At 40.9% G+C, this 21,255-nt stretch overlaps 1 protein-coding gene across 4 annotated transcripts in view; it reads left to right on the forward strand.

Annotated features, from left to right (window-relative positions):
* GADL1 (glutamate decarboxylase like 1) overlaps nucleotides 1-21,255 on the forward strand; it is a 163,353-nt gene that overhangs the window by 31,122 nt on the left and 110,976 nt on the right. For all 4 annotated transcript variants that reach the window (XM_038570621.1, XM_038570622.1, XM_038570624.1 and 1 more), the window contains 6 exons: nucleotides 4,874-5,000; nucleotides 7,261-7,351; nucleotides 11,095-11,201; nucleotides 11,908-12,023; nucleotides 18,405-18,484; nucleotides 18,606-18,660. In XM_038570621.1, the coding sequence (XP_038426549.1) occupies nucleotides 4,874-5,000; nucleotides 7,261-7,351; nucleotides 11,095-11,201; nucleotides 11,908-12,023; nucleotides 18,405-18,484; nucleotides 18,606-18,660 (576 nt within the window). The remainder of the gene's footprint in view (nucleotides 1-4,873; nucleotides 5,001-7,260; nucleotides 7,352-11,094; nucleotides 11,202-11,907; nucleotides 12,024-18,404; nucleotides 18,485-18,605; nucleotides 18,661-21,255) is intronic.

A 21,255-nucleotide genomic window follows, 5' to 3' on the forward strand; every position in this document is an offset into this window, starting at 1 on the left:
ATAACAATATTTTTATGGCTTGTTATAATCAGGGATCTCTGATGTTACTATTGTAATTGTTTTGAGGGACCACGAACACATTCATAAAAGACAGTGAACTTACTAATAATGTTGTTTATGTCCTGACTATTTCTATCCACTGGCAGTTCTCCTATCTCTCCCCCTCTCCTCGGGTCTCTCTATTTAGAGACATGACAACGTTGAAATAAGGCCAGGGAAGAACCCTGAAATGCCCTCTAAGTGTTCATCTGAAAGGATTAATTTCAACTTAAATCAAGAGCTAGGAGTGAGGAAGACATTTTGAAAGCCAAGAAAGGCCAAAAGGTAGGCCTTTTGTCCCAAAGAGTCAGCCATATTTTGACTACAAAAAGAAAAGTTCTGGAAGGAAATTAAAAGTGCTACTCTAGTCAACACATGAATGATGAGAAAGTCAAACAGCCTTATTGCTGATCTGGAGAGAGGTTTATTGGTCTGGATAGAAAGTCAAACCAGTCACAACATTCCCTTAAGCCAGAGCCTCATCCAGAGCAAGGCCCTCCTCTCTTTCCTCTACTCTAGGAAGGCTGAGAGAGGTGAGGAAGCTACAGAAGAAAAGTTTGAAGCTAGCAGAGGTGGGTTCATGAGGTGTAGGGGAAAAAACTATCTCTATAACATAAAAGTTCAGGGTGAAACAGCGAGAGCTGATGTGGAAGTTTCAGCAAGTTATCCAGAAGACCTACTCTAAACAATGGATGTCTCAATGTAGGTGGAATATCCTTCTATTGGAAGAAGATGCTACCTAGGACTTTCAAAGCTAGAGAGGTGAGGCCAATGCCTGGCTTCAAAGCTTTGACAGGCTGACTCTCTTATTAAGGGCTAATGCAGCTGCTAACCTGAAGCTGAGGCCAGTGCTCATAGACCATTCCAAAAACCCAAGGGCCCTTAAGTATGATGCTAAATCTACTCTACCTATGCTCTGTAGATGGAAAAATAAATCCTGGATGACAGAACATCTGTTTAAAACATGGTTTACTGAATATTTGAAGCCCACAGTTGAGACCTACTACTCAGGAAAAAAAGATTCCTTGCAAAATATTACTGCTTATTGACAATGCACATTGTCACTCAAGAGCTCTCTCTGTAGAGATGCACAAGATTAAGGATTCCATGGCTGCTAACAGCATCTATTCTGCAGCCCATGGATCAAGGAGTAATTTCAACTCTCAGGTCTTATCATTTAAGAAATATATTTTGTAAGGTTATAGCTGCCATAGATAGTCATTTTTCTGATGGATCTAGGCAAAGTAAATTGAAACCATTTTGGAAAGGATTTACCATTCTAGATGTCATAAATAACATTTGTGATACATAGGAAGAAGTCAAAATATCAACATTAATAGGAGTCTGGAAGAAGTTGATTCCAACTATTACGGATGACTCTGAGGGTTCAAGATTTTGGTGGAGGAAGTCACTGTGGATGTGATAGAAATAGCAAGAAAACTAGAATTAGAAGTGGGGCCTGAAGATGGGAGTACATTTCTGCGATTTCATGATATAACTTGAATGGATGAGGAGTTGCTTCTGATGGATAAGCAAAGAAAGAGGTTTTATGAGATGGAATCTACTCCTGATACAGATACCCTTAAGACTGTTGAAATGACAGCAGAGGATTTAGAATAGCACATAAACTTAGTTGGCAAAAAGGCAGCAGGGTTTGAGAAGACTGACTTTGATTTTGAAAGAAGTCCTACTGTGGGTGAAATGCTATCAAATAGCTTCACATGTTACAGAGAAATTGCTTATGAAAGGAAGAGTCGATTAAAGCAGCCAACTTTATTTATTTTAAGAAATTGTCCCAGCCACCCCAACCTTCAGCAACCACCACATTGTCTATCAGTCCACAGCCATCAACATGGAGGCAAGACCCTCCACCAGCAAAAATATTACAATTCACTGAAATCTCAGATGATGGTTTGCTTTTTTATTTTTTAAATTTTTTTAAAGCAATAACTTAGTGTTGGTTCATAATCTCCTCCGGAGTTTCCTGGGTGAAATCTGAAACTGGCTCCTGGCAGAGAGCAGAGGGAGACCAAAGAAATAAATAGGCTGCTCCAGGTTGGCAGGTGGCAGTTTTAATAAGCAAAGGGAACATACAAAGGAGACATGTGTTGGATGGCAGCAAGATGAGTGGACCCTTACACCTGCCTGCCAAACCTTAAAAGTTTTGATAGATAAATAGATAGGTAGTTAGATGGATGGATAGTTAGATATAGATAGAGAGGCCTTAACTGAGCTTAATCAAATATACTATACAACAGTTTCAAATACTTCCTCATTAAGTCAAGGCCGAGTCCTTGGAGACACCTCTAGCAGCAGGAAAGGCAATCAGAACCCACATTCCAAAGACTGGGGAGGGGGTGAGGAGCCTCCAAGTACTCAGGTCCAGCTCGTGGGTCATCTGGTGGTCACCTCTTCTCGATGACCTCCCTCAACAAGTATTTTTTAATTCGGGTGTGTACATTTCTTAGACCTAACGCTATTGCACACTTACTAGACTATATGGTACAGTATCAACATAACTTTTATATGCACTGGGAAACCAAAATCTTGGTTTGACCCACTTGATTTCAATATTTGCTCTATTGAGATGGTCTGAACCACACTTGCAGTATCTCTGAGATATGCTTGCATCAGGAGCCATTCTTTTCAATGGTCTCAGTCACTTTTGATTCCCCTCTGCCTATTATGGTTCCCACTTCAGAGTTTAATTTCATCTCTCTTGTACAACTCAGTATTTCTTCCTGCTTTCCCCAACCTCCCACCTCCTTAGTCTCCTGACTTCCTGGCTACTCCCCTGTCTCTCTCCTCCCCTCCACAGTCGAACTTTTTAAAGATTGTCTATGCTCCCTCCCTCCCTCTCTTTCCTCACCTCCCACACCCTCACTCCGTGGCAATCTGGCCTCCACTCCCACCTCTCTAAGTCAAATTGCTCTTGCCAAGAACACCTCCTTGTTGATAAATCTCATGAGCACTTCACAGTCTTTATCCAACTTGGCTTCTCAGTAGGATTTGAGAGTGATGACCATCTTCTCCTTAAAACCTTCTTTCTCCCTTGTTTTGGTTGCACTGAACTCTTCTCAGATTGTCCATCCTTCTCCAGCATGTCCTCTACCTCACAAGTGAGCTCCTCTCTCCTTTCCTATATCTTTCTTAAGTGTTGATGGTACCCAGGTGAGATCCTGTGCCTTTTATCTTAGGGAGTAGATTCTCTCTATGTCACTCAAATTGTATTATCATGGTGTGGGTCTGGAACTCTGTTTTTGGTTTTTCACAAGAGCTTCATACCAACATCTGAACCCCTTTTTGATGTCCTGAGAGGCCTCAGACTATATATGCCCCAAACTCATCATCCCTGCCCCACCCCAACAAGATTCGTTTCCTCATTGCCACCATCAGCCTACATGTATAAGCTACAGACCTCAGAGTTGTCCTTGGCTCGTCCCTCTCCCTCATCTTTACTGTGTGATTGATTTCTGATTTGTGCATTTGAAATATCTCTGGAAGTACTTCATTCCAATTGTATCTACCTTATCCAGAATACTACCCTCTGCTTGGTTTATTAGTCACCTCTTATTCTCAGTTTTACTTGGAATCTCCATATAGCAACTAAAGCTATTGTCCAAAGCACAAAGATGTTCATATCACTCCCCTGTCCTAAACATTTCAATGGCTGCCTTAGAGCCAAGTTCAAATTTTGTAACATGCCACGGAAAATTCGTCATGATCCAGGTCTCATTTATCTCAATCATTCATTCATCCTTTCATTCATCACATCTTTGTGGAGCACCTCTTGTGTGGTAGGCACTGTGTTAGTTACTTGGGAGCAGTGAGCAAACAGATGGACAGCTCTGCTCTCATGGAGACTATGTGGGACACAATAAATGAGTTACATGGTATGTTGAAAGAAGATAAGTGCTATGGAAAAAGAGAGAGCAGGAAAAGTTAAAGGGACTGATAAGGGTGGGGTAATGTGAAGCTTGTGATTTTAAGTAAGGGAATCAGATTGCTGTCATTGAGAAAGTGATTTTTGAGCAAAGCTTTGAAAGAACTGAGGAGATTAGCCATGAGGACATTTGGGGTAGGAGCATCCAGGCAGAAGGCACAGCCAGTTTGAAGACTCTAAAGGAGAGTGTACCTGATGTGTTTAAGGAACAACAAAGAGGTCAGGGTGGCGGGGCAGAGTCAGCCAGGAGGAAAGCAGTGCTAGACTTGGGAGGAAACACCATGAAGAGAAGCAAATTATACAGAATCATCTGAAGTCATTGTTAGGACTTTGGCTTTACTTTGAAGGAAATGAGCCACTGAAATATCTTAGCAGAGGTACAGCCATGGCTTAGGGTATGATTCTGGATTCTGGGTGCCAGGTTGATAGACTGTATGGGAAAAGGGTAAAGGTATAAGCAGAGAGACTAGCTAGAAGTTATTTTGGCATTCCAGCTTCCCTTCTTGCCTCCCCTTCCACCAATCCCATGTTCTAATACACCAAACTAAATCCATTCTTCAGATGTGCCCTTATATTTCAGCCTTTACAACTTCTATTAATTCCACCTAGAGTGCCCCTTACCTTCCTCCATCCCCTAATCTTGCCTTGGTTAGAAATCAGTTTCTCCAGGAAATCTTTGACCTTCCAAATTGAAGATGGGGCCCCTCATTTGTTCTAATGACATCTGGGTCACCATCACAGCTTTTTCACACTGGACTATGGTTGTATATTTAAATCTCGGTCTCTCCCACTTCTCTGGAAGCTCCATGAGGGTAGGGTCCATGATGCTAACTTCCTCTTGATGCCTGGCTCCAGTGGGAGCTCAATTAACTACCATTGCTGAATGTCCAGGTTTGTGAGTGGCGGCCCCCTGAACAGCTGAAACAACTTCTTGATTTGGAGATGAGGGACACAGGAGAGCCACACCACAGGCTGTTGGAGCTCTGCCAGGATGTCATACGCTACAGCGTCAAAACTAGTAAGACCTTTCATTTGCCTCCTTGATCTGTGCCCCTAACAAGTTCTTATATTTTCTTAAGCATGTATTTACCTCATAGTAAAGCTTAGTATGGCAGTGTTTCTGGGATAAGAAAGTGGATCCCAGTGTTCTAGGATAAAAAAAATAGTGGTTCTGATATCTTTATAATGGGCTACTTAATCCTTAATACAGATTTTTGTCAAGGCCAAAGATAAATGGATAGAAAAACTGTTGGTATTAGTCATCATACAGAAATATTATCTACTCCTTGGCAATCCTCTATCCTCCATTTATAATCAAGACCATATATTATGGCTGCTACTTATCTTTGCTTATGTTGGTGCACACTGGCAAAGGATAGTTTGATTATAGAATTTGTTAAGGGACTTTAAATTTTGATGGCTCAGAACATGCAAAATATGTGCTGGAGGGTGTCTTTACTATAAACAGGAATAGATTGGAAAGATACTAATGAAGTCTTGGCAGTTGGTAATTGCTGAATTATTTGATCAAATCTAGCAGGATCAGAAATGAAAAACTTTAGGAAAGTGTAAAAAAAAAATGAACACATAGGGAGTTTTTGCTGTGATAGCTTCACAATACTGCTTAACCACTATGATCGTTTGTAAATGCAGTAGCATGGTAGCGTGGTATTAGTCTTGTGCTGACATACTATTCCAACCATTAATAGCTATGCACCCAGTGAACAAGTTCCAGAACTAAGGAAGTAACTTTCCAAAATATGCATTTCGCAGTGTGCTGTAAAGGTAATCTAGTGCTTAAGACCATGCAGGCATTATGCTTTGTGAATTCTGACACTGAACTAAATTTAGTGGAAAAAGCATAATAAAATCCTGGCTAAAAATAATTGGTTTATATTCCCTTGGGAAAGTCTGGTGTATGTATCAAAAACCCAGTTAGCATTTCAAAAGCAGAGATACATATCTTATTATTATGGTGCATGTCAGAAGTGTAGAATGACATTTAATGCAGTAGATTTTTCAGTTTACTGGATATTTTCCATAATGTTACCATGGAAATCAATCATAAATTAACACGGAACTAAAAAAAAAAATCTTATTAAAATTACTTGTAGCAATGTCTGGTTTCCTTTGCCAGATTAGGGGAAGTTTTCCATATTTCATTTAAAAAAACATTCTCTTGGATTTCTGTTTTTTTATGGGACCTCTTGTTTAAAGAGAAAAGAACGCTAAAACCAAATGTTGTACGTTGCAATGAGAAATCACTAACTAAAAAGGTTCTCAAATACTCAAATTTAGAAACAGACCTCCTGCCTCTTTGTTCTTTGTCATGCTGGGCTTCCTATGATTGAGAATGTCAAGTCAGTTAGCCTGGTGTTTGGTGTGAATATTCACACTGTGTAAAGCCAAGAACCTTTATGAGACCTTTTATAGGAGGGGGAAAAAAATAGAAAGTTGGAACTGAAGTTGAGTCTTAAAGGCTACTGCCTTTGAAGTAAGTTGAATTAGAAAGTTTATGTAAGCTGCATGATGAGTCACATCTTACTCCATCTACATAATGCCAGTTGCACCATGAAAAATGGTCCAATCTGAAAAACGAAAAGGCCACTCACTGCTGGTAGCCCGAAGTGAACCTTGTTGGTGGGAGAAATGCATTTAAAGATAGGGAAATTGATATTGATAGCTTCTGAAGAGAAAGGTAGCAGGCTTTGATACCAGACAAGTAGTTTGAATAATCCAGTTCTCAAGGGTTCTGATTTGGATCTGGGTTGTAGAAAAAAGGGAACAGATAAACCAGAGTTCTTAAGAGAATGCCCAAGTGTTACTTAGAAGCAAGCTATTGTTTAGTAGAAAAGGTTATGAGGTGGGTCTTCAACATTTATTTCCCTTGTGCATGATTAGATTTTAAATTCTTTTTAAGATAGAGGCATAATTTGCATTCAGTAAAGTGGACAAATCTTCACTGCTCAGCTCAATGAATGTATACATGTCCATGAGTGAGTAACCATCACCCATATCAAGATATAGACCCTTCCCAGCACTCCAGCGCCTTCCTCAAGCCCCATCCTAGTGAATATCACCTTCCCAATTCTAACCTCAGTTTCCATAGATCAGCTTTGCCTGATATCGAATGTCATATAAGTGAATTCATACAGTATACACTCCTTTGTATCTGGCTGCAGTCACTGTCTGAAAGATTGATTTATGTTACTGTTGTATAGAGAGTCTTTTTTTTTTTTTTATTGCTGTGTAGATGAATGCTCTGCTTAAATTTACAGACCATCCAAGATTTTTCAACCAGTTGTATGCTGGACTTGATTATTACTCCTTGGTGGCCCGATTTATGACAGAAGCATTAAACCCAAGTGTGTAAGTATCACTTTACTGGACTCTTACACAGAGCATGCATTAGGGATCTCTTAGGTGAAATTTTATTCCATGAATTTCTATTGCATGGTTTCATTTGTATAGTGTCATCATAAATAATGGAATGACACTTCACAGTATTTTAAAGAGATGTTTGATTTGATAGTGGTATTGTGAGATGGTTAATGCAGGCATGGTTATCTCCATTTAACAGATGAGAAAATTGCTTAAGCATCTTGTCATTCATTCCCACATGAAAAGCCATGTCTCTGCTAAGTGCTGGAGAGACACTCTGAATAAAAACAAACCTTGACTTGGCCCCCATGAAGCAAAAAGTCTCATGAGATAGAGATGCTCCATGCAAATTAATCAAAATTCTCCACATAAATTAATGTAAAATTTTAATTTGCATATGAAGAAGTGCATGATGCTATAAATATAAGTGGGACAATTTTTCCTGGTTGGGAGCTCAAGAAAGTCTTCTCTGAGGGAGTGATAACTAATAGCTGAAGAATGAGTAAAAGCTAAGTAGGCAAAAAGAGGAGAGATGAGTTTCAAACAGAGGGAGCTGTATGCACAAAGGCCCTGTGGCAGAAGACAGCATAGTGTATCTTATGAACTGAAAGGTCAGTGAAGGTATAGCTGAGAAAGCTATAGGAATCTAAAAGAGGATGTGGTTTGAGAAATGGATAGGAACCAGATGTGCAAGACCCAGTGAGCCACGTTTGTGAGTTATTCTAAGTACAAAGGAAAGCTTTTAAAGGTTTCTAACTCATTATATGCCATTAGCTTGTTGAAAAGATCCCTCAAAATATGGAGAGTGGATTTGAAGGGGACTGATCAGGAGGGCATTATCTTAGGTGAGAGATGGAAGTAGCTTGAACTTAGAAATGGTAGGAAGAGAGAGAAAGAAAAGTGTGTTTAGAAGATAAAACAGAAAGATCTGGATGATATATTAGACCTTGGGAATGAGGACAAAAAAGGTGGTTTATACAATGATGCCTCAGTTTCTGACTTTTGTAGCTGGGTTGATGGTCACGTCATTCATTGACATAAGAAGCATTGGAAAAGGGGACTAGTTTTCAGGGATATGGTGAAAAAGGCAAGAGCAAGAATTTAATTTTCAGTTGTGAGCATCTGGGTTTGCAGTGACTTTGGGCTATTCAAGAGCATGTATCAGCCAAGCTGAGGGATACCTGGGCCTGGAATTCTGATATCTCTACGAAAGGTATCAATTTAGGACTTACAGGGGAATGATAGTAATTGAAATGGTGGGCATGGATGGGATGCCTTAAGTCAGTGAAGCTCAACTATTCCTGTCCATTAGAATCAACCTGGGACATTTCCAAAAAATTACGTTGAGGCCTGGGTCCTAACCCAGACCAATTAACTCTAAATTCCTGTGGCTGTGTCCCAAACACTGATATATTTTCAAAGCTAAACATATGATTTTGATGAGCAGGATGAAAACACTTTGAATAAAAACAAACCAAGAGATGGAGAAGCGGGGTCTGCAGGGAAGAATATAGAGTGAGGACCGAAACATAGGATGAGCCTTGAGGACATCTAATACCTCAAGGTTAGGAGGAGCAAGACCAGCCTACAACGGAGAGAGAGAAAAGAGGGAGAAAATCAAGCAGGAAGGCATGGAAGCCGTGGGGGAGAGTGTGTCTAGAAGCATATATGTTGAGTATTTAAGACAGAGACTAAAAATTTCCCCTTGAATTGGCAACACAGATATCACTGGTGACTTCAGTTAGAGTCACCCCAAGTCACCCCTAGTTTTGGTGGGGTAATATGAAATGATATTAGTTTACACTGAGTAGAAGGGTTACAATGGTAGGTGGGACAGAAGAAACCGTAAAATTACCCAACTCTATGAACCTTTCCTTCTACGCCCTGGGTTTTCTAACTTCCTGTTTGGGTTCTTTTAGTTAAAACATGCAGTGGTTTGCAAAGTATTAAATTGTTGCTAAGGCTGAACAATCCGCTGAAAATGTGAGCAAGCCGCGAGAGCATTCCATATTGTCCTCTTCTCCACCTCCATGGCTATCCCCAGGTTTACAGTTGAGCCTACAGTTTTTAAGGCAGGCTTAATATTAATTTTTTTAAAAAGTGAATGATTATTTCATTTATAGTTGTAGGTGCACATAAACATATATACTTTTTCCCCACACTTTTGATATGTGTGAACTGGCTTCCTAGCATGGTTGAAAATAGAACCTGGATTGTTTGCAAAATGACATGATGTCTGTAGAGTGCTTGGCATGTAGGGAAGTAGGGAGGTGACACATAGTAGGTGTTCTGTTGTTTTGTTTTATATCATTTTGTGCTTTTGTTTCCCCTTGTTTCCAAAGTTTTCCCTTCAGGGTGTTAAAATATTTGCATTAAATTCTGTGACTGTAAATTTAAGTGTATCTGGCTAGCTTACATATTTGGAGTACACATTTGTTTAGATACACTTTAATGTAATGGCCTAATTGTTAGAGAAGGAAATTATAGATAATTTAGTCACCCTCAAGTTATCTGGAGAAAGAAGAAGCTCAAATATTATGAAACAAAGCATGGTAACCCTCCCAGGTGGGGTTCCCTGGGAATCTTCTCTAAATGGAGTTTAGTGAGCAGGGTGTTTATTAAGAATGCCCTTGGGATCAGCATGAGTGATGGGGGGAAGGCAGCAGGAGTGGGCAGAGACAGACAGATTGGCTGACTTCATGGTGGTCTCTGGAGTTACAGTGGCCCTTAAGAGCAGTCTGGAGTTGGGGCTATATGGCCAGGCCTTTATACCTCCAGCTAGACCAATTATAAGAGGAAAGGTTGTGACCTTGGGAAAGATGGCTCCATGCCCCTGAGGCAATTCCCAAAAGGGCTAAATTAGTGTTCTCTGACAACAGCAGTCCAGCCTGGAGAAACAAAGCCTTCAGTGACAGGGGATTTGGGTAGTCCTCTGCAATAAAATCATCACATGATAAGAGAAATCCCACAGAGCACTTCCCATTTGTGGAAACACAGTCATGTAGTGGAGAAAACCCTAGCTCAGGATGAGTAGTTTCTCTGTAGAATAACCAGAGCTGATTGCTAGAGTACTCATGGTAGTAACCTAAGAAAACCTAGTTGCCATGACAATAGTTTTTTTTAAGAATTTATTTATTTATTTATTTATTTATTTATTTATTTATTTGACAGAGAGAGAGAGAGCGCACACAAGCTGGGGAGAGGGGTAGAGGGAGAGAGAGAGAAGCAGACTCCCCACTGAGCAGGGAGCCTGACACAGGGCTCAATCTCAAGATCCCGAGATCATGACCTGAGCCAAAGGCAGACACTTAACTAGCTGAGCCACCCAGACACCCAATAATGGTTTTTCTTTAACAGCACACAAAGCAGTATCCAAAGAATGAAATGGTCACTGCTCATGACTAATATTAAGAAATCTAGATGCACTGCTTTTATCTCTCTCAAGGGAACTGAAGGGTTCCTGTAAATTATGATTGCTGAAGTAGCTTGCGTATCCCTAAGGCCACCAGCCAGCTATTGGCCATCATGCCAGCTAATTGCAGTTATCAAACCATGACCAGCACCATCACTGACTGCACATTTCTCTATTTCCAATTGGATAAATTTCCAAAAACTCTACCTGTACTTCCATAGCCACTTGGTTGAATAAAACTCTATGTACATTTCTTGGGACCCCAAAGGGATGGTTTGACTCTAGTCATAGAAGTGAAGTGTTTTTTATATCTATCTAGTTATACGTATGAGGTGTCCCCAGTGTTTCTGTTAGTGGAAGAAGCGGTTCTGAAGAAAATGATTGAATTTATTGGCTGGAAAGAAGGGGATGGAATATTTAACCCAGGTAAGTACAGCTAGTTATTGCCATCTCCCTTCCACTGCAAACACCTAAACATTTATTCATGTGTTATATGAGGAACAACTCCTTGAAGATTTGCACATTCCAAAAAAGTCAGATAAAAATAATGCTATTTGTTGAAAATCTAGCTTGTTCCTTTCTCTGGAGAGACAACATTTTGCATACATGCTCAACAACCGACATAAATGTTAAGCCAATGAGATGTCTACAATTTAGGACTTATACCTAACAAATGAAATTACCTATTGCTGGAAATTGGGAAGGGCTACAAGGTTTTTAATCAATTTTACTTGAGAAGGTTTCTGAATCACATGTTGTTCATCCTACAGTCCTTTCTTGGGACAGAGATGAGCATGTATTGTCATTTTATTGGTCAGGGGACAGACAAATTGTTAACTATGAAGATTTGGGTACTGGCCCTTGCCCATAGATTGAAACTTTTAGTTTGGAAAAGCTCTGGAATGAGAGAATAGACCCAAACTTTGGTCTTCGCTGAGATTGGAAATTGCTGCAGTTGGGGGTCAGGAAGTGTGCAAGAGTCATGGGTGGGGCATGGTGCTCAGATGGTTCCTGGGGGGATATGTCATTAGACTAGAGCAGCTGTAGCCTTTCATGTCTTCCCCTATGGTCAGCCTTTAGGGAGCTGTAATTTCACGCTCTAAATATGTCATTTCAATTTTGTTTTTTGCAGGTGGTTCGGTGTCCAATATGTATGCAATGAATTTAGCTAGATACAAATATTGTCCTGATATTAAGGAAAAGGGGCTGTCTGGGTTGCCAAGATTAATCCTTTTCACATCCGCAGAGGTAAAAAATTATTTTTGATATCAGATCTAGATAATGCATTATTTAAGGGGGTTTGTGTGTGTGTGTGTGGGGGGGGGCTTCTGATACACTTTGGTCCTATCCATGTGTGACTAATATGCCTGAGTATAACACCATATTTCATTTCCAAGGAAATTCTGATGGTTTTGATACTGTAACCCCTGGCCACTCAGTTTTGTACATCACCTTTATTTAAAATTTAGAGTCTATGACATTTTTCTTTGAGAAAAGAGAACATTCAATTTGAAAGTGTTATCTCTTTCTGTGAATCTCTTCTCTGAGTGTCCTATTTATTAGAACATAGATGATCACTCAGCGCTGTCAGAAGACTCACATTGCCTTGTATAACTGATTACTTTGAATGGCTAACACAAAGGCTTTTCAAGAGGAAAGGGAGATATTCAGAAACAGTGAATATTACCCCTCCCCCCCCACACACACATGATTCCATGCCACAATATGTCCTTTTACCCTCCACCAAAGTAGGCGGTCTGATTGTGGCTTCGAGCTAGGCTGCTTGCCTTCAATTCTTGTCTCCACTACTACTCCACTACTATCTGAATGACCTTGGGTAAGTTGATGAAATCCTCTGTGCTTCCATTTCCTAATTTGTTAAAATAATCATCAGTTAACTGGTGTATCTAACGAATTATCCCAAAGCCCAGTGGTGTAGAACTATAGCTAGATATCATTGCTTATGAGTCTTGGGACAGCCAGGACCCTTCTGCAGCTCTTGGCTGGGCTCCATTATGTATCTGAGGGGTGCCATCCGCTGGCTGATCTGGGACTAGGCTTACAGAGATGATTTCAGGGAGTTCTCTCTGCTCCGTGTATCTCATCCTCCAACAGGCTAGTCCAGGTGTGTGGTGATGACAGGGATCCAGGGGACAAACAGCATGGAAACCTACCAGGCCTCTTGAGTCTAGGCTTAGAACTGGCTCATTGTCATTTCTACCTCATTTTCTTAGTGAAGTAAGTGATGTCAAGGAGCCCAGATCTAAGAAGTTGGAAACAGACTTTATCTCTCTCTCTCTCTCTTTTTTTTAAGATTTTATTTATTTATTAATGAAAGACACAGAGAAAGAGAGAATGGCAGAGACACAAGCAGAGGGAGAAGCAGGCTCCATACAGGGAGCCCGATGTGGGACTCGATCCCAGGTCTCCAGGATCACGCCCTAGGTCGAAGACAGGCGCTCAACCGCTGAGCCACCCAGGGATCCCCCCAGACTCTTTCTCTTGAGGAGACTTGCTGCAAAGTCACCTTGCAAAGGGCATGGATACAGGGAGAAGTGAACAATTTGGGACCATCATAGCAACGCAGCAGCCACATGAGCTTAGTAGTCACGGCTAAGTGGGTTGTTGCAGAGACTGAATGAGTTAATGCATGTAAAGCAGCATCTGGCACATTATAGATACACAAAAATGTTAGCTAGTTTTACTACTAGGAGGAGAATTACCTAGCTATAGTAATATGGGTAGAATAGATGAGCACAGCTGAAGGGCAGTCTTAACTAAAAGAGATTTTTTTTTTTTTCCTTTTCTCTTCTTGTGCGATTCCAGTGGGTGGCTCTGTCCAACCCACCATTGCTTCTTCCTGGCCTCCTGGCAGTAAGAGTTGAGCTTCTGTACCTTCTGTGATAATCCAGGAACTCCTGTGAAACACAGGCAGCATCTAAAAGTTCTCTGTTATTTCCAGTTGGGCCTTTCTGTATCTGTTATTTCCCTAGAAGAGCAGGAGTTACTTTGTTATTGCAGAAGCAGTATATTGTGGAATAAGTGCTAGGCAGTGGGAGAAAACCTGGCCACCTCCCATGTCTTCTACCTGCCCTGGCTTCCCTTTGCCCTGGTTAGTTCAGTGCCAAGTGCTAAGTGGGCGCTGGCTGTGGGAGGCGTCTAGAAGGAATCATCTAATCTGAGATTCTTAACTCAGCCACTCAAGGCCCTTCTTCATGAAAGCTTCTTCTGTAGCAAGCAGAGTGTTTGGGAATGTAGACATCTAGGGAAAAACACTTGGTTCTTTGAAATTATTATAGAGTTGAGTTTCCTTCTCTGGGTTCCAAACTTGAGCATTTCCATTGGTGGAAGCCAGCATATCAGAAATGCAAAGTTCCTTCTTTTGAATTGCTATTTCCATGCCTGTGAAAGCTGATTTGGTAGGGCCTCTGCTATCAGCTCAGTGCTTTCACTTTTGCCTTCTTCATTCTCTGGTTTAAAACATACTAGAGCTCTTTTCTGGAATACTTGCTCCAGAAAAGGGGAAGGAAGTCTATGGAAGCCTAGAATAAAGATTATGCATGGGACAGATCAGTGACACAGGTGTAGCTGGCCAGATTGGGAGTGAAAAGAAATTGAAACCTCATGCAGTTGGGAAAACAGAACTATTGTTTTTCTTTAAATCTCCAGTGGAGATATTTTAGCAAAAAGAGGTAAAATGTGCTGTGGCTAACATGCCAGCTGAAAATGGAGCCAGAAAAACCAAGAACTAGATAGACATCTTAGTTTACTCAGGCTGCTATAACAAAATATCATAGACCAGCTGGCATAAACAAACAACATTTATTCCTCACGGTTCTGGAGGCTGGGAAGTCCAAGGTCAAGGTGATGGTAGACGTGGTGTCTGGTGAGATCCCGCTTCCTGGTTTGTGGACCACCGTGTGCTCATGTGATCTTTCCTTGGCTTGTACTGGTGGACAGAAGGAGAGGTCCCTGCCTTCTCTCCCTATAAGGCCAGGAATCATGAGAGTCTTGCCCTCATGACCTCATCCCAACCTAATCCAATTGTATTGGGGGTTAGGGAGTAAACACAGGAATTTTGAAGGTAATTTTTTGCTAAGCACTGGGCTCATAACAATGCGAATTCCACAGTAAAACTCCGTATCTCTGAACACACTATAGTTCCAAATACAGATTTTCACCCCATTCATCCAGACTCTACCTTGTTGCTCCTTCCTTTCCCTACTCTGCCAAAGAGACTAAAGTCATAGCATTTGCATCATTTTAGCTCCTATTTTGGTGATCACCTTCACCACTTATTACAACAAACCATTTCATCGGTTAAAAAAAAAAGTATTAAAGGAGGTTGTGTTTCCTCAAAGGGTTTAAACCCTATGTCACTCTTTTTGCTATACCTCCCTTGTTTGCTTTTAGGCGTGAGGGTAACCATTCCATCCCTGTCTTGTATCATCGAATGCAGGGTATATGCACTCACCACTGGAGGTATATTTGCATATTTGAGGTTTTGATTGTAAGTTCACTCTTGGCCAAGACCTGGAACATCATGATAGAACCCCTGCTCTGTCAAGTGTACCCACAGTAGATGCCCCCAGACTGAGTAGGAACTAAAGTGAAGGGACTTTTGGAGAAAAGCAATAAAAGTAATAAATCTGTGGCTTGATTAGCAGTTAGATATGACTTCCTTGAGTTTATGGAAATCATAGGTTTATAATTCAAGTCATTCGGGGAATTGGCATAAGTAATGATTGCCTGTTACTAACAAGTGAGGGGAGAAGAGAAACCCTTACCTCCCAGCCAGCCAGCAATCAGCCTACTTCCTGTCTAGCAGGATGGAGGCTTGGGTGGGGCGAGAGACCAGGGTACACTTCTCCTGGTCATGGTTCCTCACGTACCTCATTCACTCACCCTATTCTGTCTAGGTGAGTCTGACAGGAGTTTGGATGCTATTGCAAGCATTCTCCACAGGCCAGCAGATGCTTCTTGGGACGTCAGGCTGAGCATAAGAGAAGCCCATCTGAATTGCGACTCTGCTCTAGGAATTGAACCAGCTATGTGTTGGAGAGGTCCCTATACTGCATTGCTTTTCTCCATTCCCCAATGTATGACATTCACAGACCTCCGGTTTCCCTACCACCTGCAGCTCATTTGAGCACCAGACTAGTTAGCACTAGAAGGATCCTGAGTGTCCAGCATACAACCTGTGGAAGGGAAAGCAGCAGTTCCTTGAGAAACCCAAGGTCACAATAAAAAAATCCTTGTTGGAATCAGAAAGGCAAATGCCAGGGCACTTCTGTCTTTCGGAGAGCACTTGCTGTTGTATCATTATAGAAATAAATGCCCTGGGATTTTTGTGTCTTCTGTAGATGAATGAAACCTGGGTGGGGTTGCGGGGGGGAGGGAGATGGGATATTAGAACGAATGACTGACTTACCTTTCACCAGAGACGGGAGCAAATATTTTTGTTTTTAAAGGCAGTGGTTACTTCTGAACTCTGGCCTTCTAGGGTTTTCCCTTCCTTGAAAGTACTCAGCGTGTCTGAAGCATTGCCTCTGTCGTCGTTGTCTTCTCCTTCTCCTCCTTCTCCTCCTTCTCCTTCTCCTTTCTTCTTCTTCTTCTTCTTCTTCTTCTTCTTCTTCTTCTTCTTCTTCTTCTTCTTCTTCTTCTTCTTCTTCTTCTTCTTCTTCTTCTTCTTCTTCTTCTTCCTCTGCACTTCCAGGGCTCTTTTCCTCCTCTGATGCCTTCAGATGTTTATACTTTGGTTTTGCAGACTTTTATTTTATCTGTCCCTATCCACTTGAGATTGACATTGGACTCTACTTTGCCCTGAGGTAGCCAAAGATAGCTCCACTGAAGCTTTTCTTCAGATTACCAGTTTTTTAATTCAATAGACACATTGGATGGGGACACCTGGCTGTTTTTCAGGGCAAAGCAATGTGATTTTCCTTATTGGCAGATGCCAAGGGGATAGGCTACTATTTATTCATTATGAGATCAATAGTTGGTTGCCAGAGCCCAAATCTCTTGTGAGAAATAATTCACCTTGGTTATGTCACCCTAGCTATGGTGGGCTGATGTCGCAAGTAGAGAATTAATTACATTTTCGTCTACATTATTACTCTTCAATATGCATACGTTCCTGTAACAATTTGAAATAAATGCATCCTACAGGCATTTGGCCGTGTCCTATTTGATACTTGGAAATTAATTATTTAGGATGGTTTCATTTCTCCTGATGGTGTTACTTCTGCATTTATTTTTACAGAGTTAAAAAAAAGAGCTTCCAATAAAACTCTCTTGACAAAAGAAGAAAAAAATTACCACATTTGGGGTAATATATCAAGTTAAGTGTGAAGGCATGACTACTCTTTTAATGTATTCATACCTACAAATTAAATTACTAAGGGTTTTTGGTACAATAATGTCCTTTAGCACCTTCATTTTTCTGGCACGAAAAAGAATTAATTGACCACCTGTCCACACTAATGTATAAAGAGTGACATCTCCAATGTTTGAATGCTAATTATTTTATAGGCTTTATGTAGCAGGGGGAAAAAAGACCCAACAATCTAAAGCCTATACTACCATTTCCAATAAGAAATAGACCAGACCTAATTCTAGATCCTCCTATTAGCTTCATGCATGCCAAGGCTGCATAAAGTGAGGTGTCCATAAATTATTATTACTTTTTGTTATTATGATTTTAGCCACATTCCTATGTGTCTCATTTCCTTTTGTTTGTTTGTTTTAAAGATGTTATTTATTTATTCACAAGAGCCACAGAGAGAGAGAGAGAGAGAGAGAGGCAGAGACACAGGCAGAGGGAGAAGCAGGCTCCATGCAGGGAGCCGGATGTGGAACTCGATCCTGGGGCTCCAGGATCAGGCCCTGGGCTGAAGGTGGCGCTAAACCGCTGAGCCACCTGGGCCGCCCTATGTGTCTAATTTCAATCTTACGTTCAATTTTAAACAAGATTGGTCAAGTGTTTGATCAGCATTTATAACTCACCGTTGGCTCCCGTTGGCTCTTGAAAATCTTTCAATTCCTCTGTGGTTTGCGATTGCAATTTTTGAAGCAGAGTCTTGCTCACTCTTCAGAAGGTTTTGAGTTGGCAGTGGACTAGATTGTTTCCGTCAATATTGAGTCTTATTGGCTGCATCTTATTGGCAGCATCGAGAGCAACTTCTCTCAACCTTTTGGAAAAAGGAAAGCCTCCAGTGACCAAACTTGTTTCCTAGGATAGGCTCTGTGCTAAGTCCTTTACATATATTAGCTCATTTAATTCTACAAAAAGCAGATGAATTAGGCACTGACACATCCCCTTTAAGTGAGCAAACTGAGGCTTGGAAAGCATACGCTGTTTCCTCAAGATTCCATAGCTGTAACTGGGAGAGCTTGGAATTAAATCCTGATTTCCCTCATCCCAACCAAAGTCAGGGTTTTTAACCACTATCTCACAGAGCTCGTGTGAATCATTACTTTCTTTTTCTCTTATGTGATAATGTTGCAAAGATTGGGCTCAATCATATGACTTTATTTTTTTTTTTTCATATGACTTTAGGTTAACAAGCAGTAGTTTTCTCATGTTATGCATTCATGTTTTCCTTCCCCCCCTCAACCCTTTTAATTTAGTGTCATTACTCTATGAAGAAAGCAGCCTCCTTTCTTGGGATCGGTACAGAGAATGTTTGCTTTGTGGAAACAGATGGAAGGTAATGGGGACAGGATCCGGAAGCCTGGTGGGCGGAGGGGGAATGCATACTTTTTAAAAAGCAGTCCCAATGTCTGCTCACGACTAAACATAACTGAACGTCTCCAATCTGTGTCTCCTAGAGGTAAAATGATACCTGCAGAACTGGAGAAGCAAATCTGGCAAGCCAGCAAAGAGGTGAGAGCGGGAGAAAAAAAAGGCAAAGGAAACGTAGGCTGTGTCTGGGTATGAGGGAGGGAACACAAGCAGTCAGACCTGTTTCTGTGTGTGGGAGAGAGAAGAGAGCTTGTTAGAATTAAAATAGGGAAACTCATTTACAGATGTTCTATTTCCAGGTGCTTGGCTCTCCATGTTCTGTGCAGTTTCTCAGATGTTCTCATTCCCAGGTGGCTGGAGCCTGTTAAAACACTGACATCACCATATCCCGGATTCTTGCCTAGAATTAGCCTTAAAAGATGAGCCCAGCCTCGCCAGCAGGGCCCCTGCATCCACCCTCCTACCTAACTAGTGACTGAGGATTCTGGAGGCCAGACCAATCCTGCCTGGGTCGCATTCAGAATGATTTGGATTTCCTGATCAATCTCACCTCCCAGGTTGCTTCCACCCAAAGCCCATCACGGAGACCATCACACTGTATTACGTCTGGGTCTGGTATTTTAGCTCTGGCAGGTGTCCTTTCTTTCTTAGCTTCCACAATATAGTAAAGCTGATGTGCTCATTGGTGGAGAAGGTGAGGCCTTGTCCTGCTTACCTGCTAGGCTCCAGGCGAGGCTGGCCCTGACCCCTGCTTTGTAGGTGCACCGGTGCCTTGGTGGCAGCCATCCTGCTTCTTGGGCCAAAAGCCGGTTGGATTAGGTGCACCTGCTTCACCGCTTCCCTCCCATCCCACCACAGCTCTCCCCGTAGTTGGAGCCTCAGCCAAAAGTTTCCAGTAGGTAGCAGCAGAGTTGAGTGGGAAACTGCTGGAAACTGAAAAGCCCAGGTTTGAGCTGAGATAGAAGTATATTTCTTCTTTACAGGATTTCACACTCTAAGGACGACAGGCTCTTTAATTTTTACTTTTTTGTTTAATGCATTTCTGTTATTTTACTCTTTATATTTTTTTAAATTTTCATGAAAATAACCTTATCACCAAGGCATGCTTGTTCGCTATATTTGGTTTGAAATTCTGTACTTAAAAATTCTGCCTTTTTACAGGTGTACCGGCTTCAGCTGTGTGTCCTTAGATCTATATTTATCTTTGTTCTTTTTTTAATTCCAATGACAAGGGGACTTGAAAGCTGTCTGGTGAGACAGATTATCAGATTTCATTCACTCTTGGGTAAAATGCTTTATTACAACTTGTTTGTTCTGCTGTGAACCATGGATATTGTGTTCTAATTTTATCTTTTTTCTCCCCCCTAGTTATATCTTCTACAGAAGTTCCTATCAAAGAGAACTTTGTTTATGTCATTAGTGCTTGTTGGGGGGAGAATATTGATTATGCTTTTTGTATGGTTCATATGATTCCTTCCTGCTTCCCTTCCCCCTCTCTTTTTCTCTCTTTCTTTCTTTAATCATAAACTTTTCATTATGGGAAATTTCAAATATATAAGAACTAATATAATGAGCCTCTTTATACCCATCATGCAACTTCAACATCTGTGAGCTTATTATGCTCTGTTCTGTTTCTGCTCTGTTCTGTCTAAACCCTATCCCCTCCCACCATCATTAGATTAGTTTGAAGCAGATCTCACACATCATGCCATTTCATCTATAAATAGTTCAGTATATCTGCAAAAGGTATGTATTCTCTCTTTATTAAAAAAAGAAAACCCACACACCATTACAGGAAACAGTTTCTTAGTATCATCAAATTTTCATTCTATATTAAAATTTTTCCTATTGCACTTTTTTAATAGTTGGCTCGTTTGAATAAGGATTCAAGGTCCATATGTTGCATTTGGTTGATTCATCATACCAATCTTTTCTAATCTGTAGCTTCTCCCTCCTCCTTTTTTCTCTCCCAGCAATTGATCTGTTGAAGAAACCAAGTCCTTTATCCTGTAGAGTTTTCCAGGTTGTGGATTTTGGAGATGACATCAAGAATTGGAGGATCTAAGTGCTCCCTCCCCAGTACAGTCCATCTGTTCTCTATATTTTCTGTAATTTGGCAGTGAGATCTTGAGACTTAGTGAAATTCAGATTTGAACTTTTACCAGGAAGGCTTTAGAGGTGGCGTTTTGTCCTTCAATGAGAACACATCTCCAGTCTCTTTTTGTGCTAATGTTGATCCATGGGTTCTGGTATTACGGATCCATCTATTACAGAGCTCTGCATCAGCCTCTCACCTCATGAATTTTGCTGCCATTGGTGATCATTGTTTAGACCCATTATTTCATCAGGTGATGTTCTTCTAACCTGTTCTCTTGTTTCTCCTTTATTTATTGGTAGGCTCACTACTGTAAGAAAAACCTTTCCTCATTCCCATTTTGTTTCCCTAAGGAAACCATTTGCACATCCAGGGCAGGATAAATGTATGATTCTTCTCCCTCGTTTATGAGTTTTCAGAATAGTGAGTTAGTTGCCTAGCATCCCCTAAAGATAGCCGAAACAATTTTTCTTTTTTAGAATCATTAGGGATAAACTAGGATATTTGATGGATTTTATTCCACTGCAGTCATTGTTATTTTCATTGTTCAAATTTTTGTTTGTTTTGACTGTGAAAGTACATGAAACTGACATATCCTAAAGTTGAGAATTTGAGAAGAGAAGTTTTGAAAACGTGAAAAT

The sequence above is a fragment of the Canis lupus genome, chromosome 23 (assembly GCF_011100685.1).
Source record: "Canis lupus familiaris isolate Mischka breed German Shepherd chromosome 23, alternate assembly UU_Cfam_GSD_1.0, whole genome shotgun sequence".
Lineage (NCBI taxonomy): Eukaryota > Metazoa > Chordata > Mammalia > Carnivora > Canidae > Canis > Canis lupus.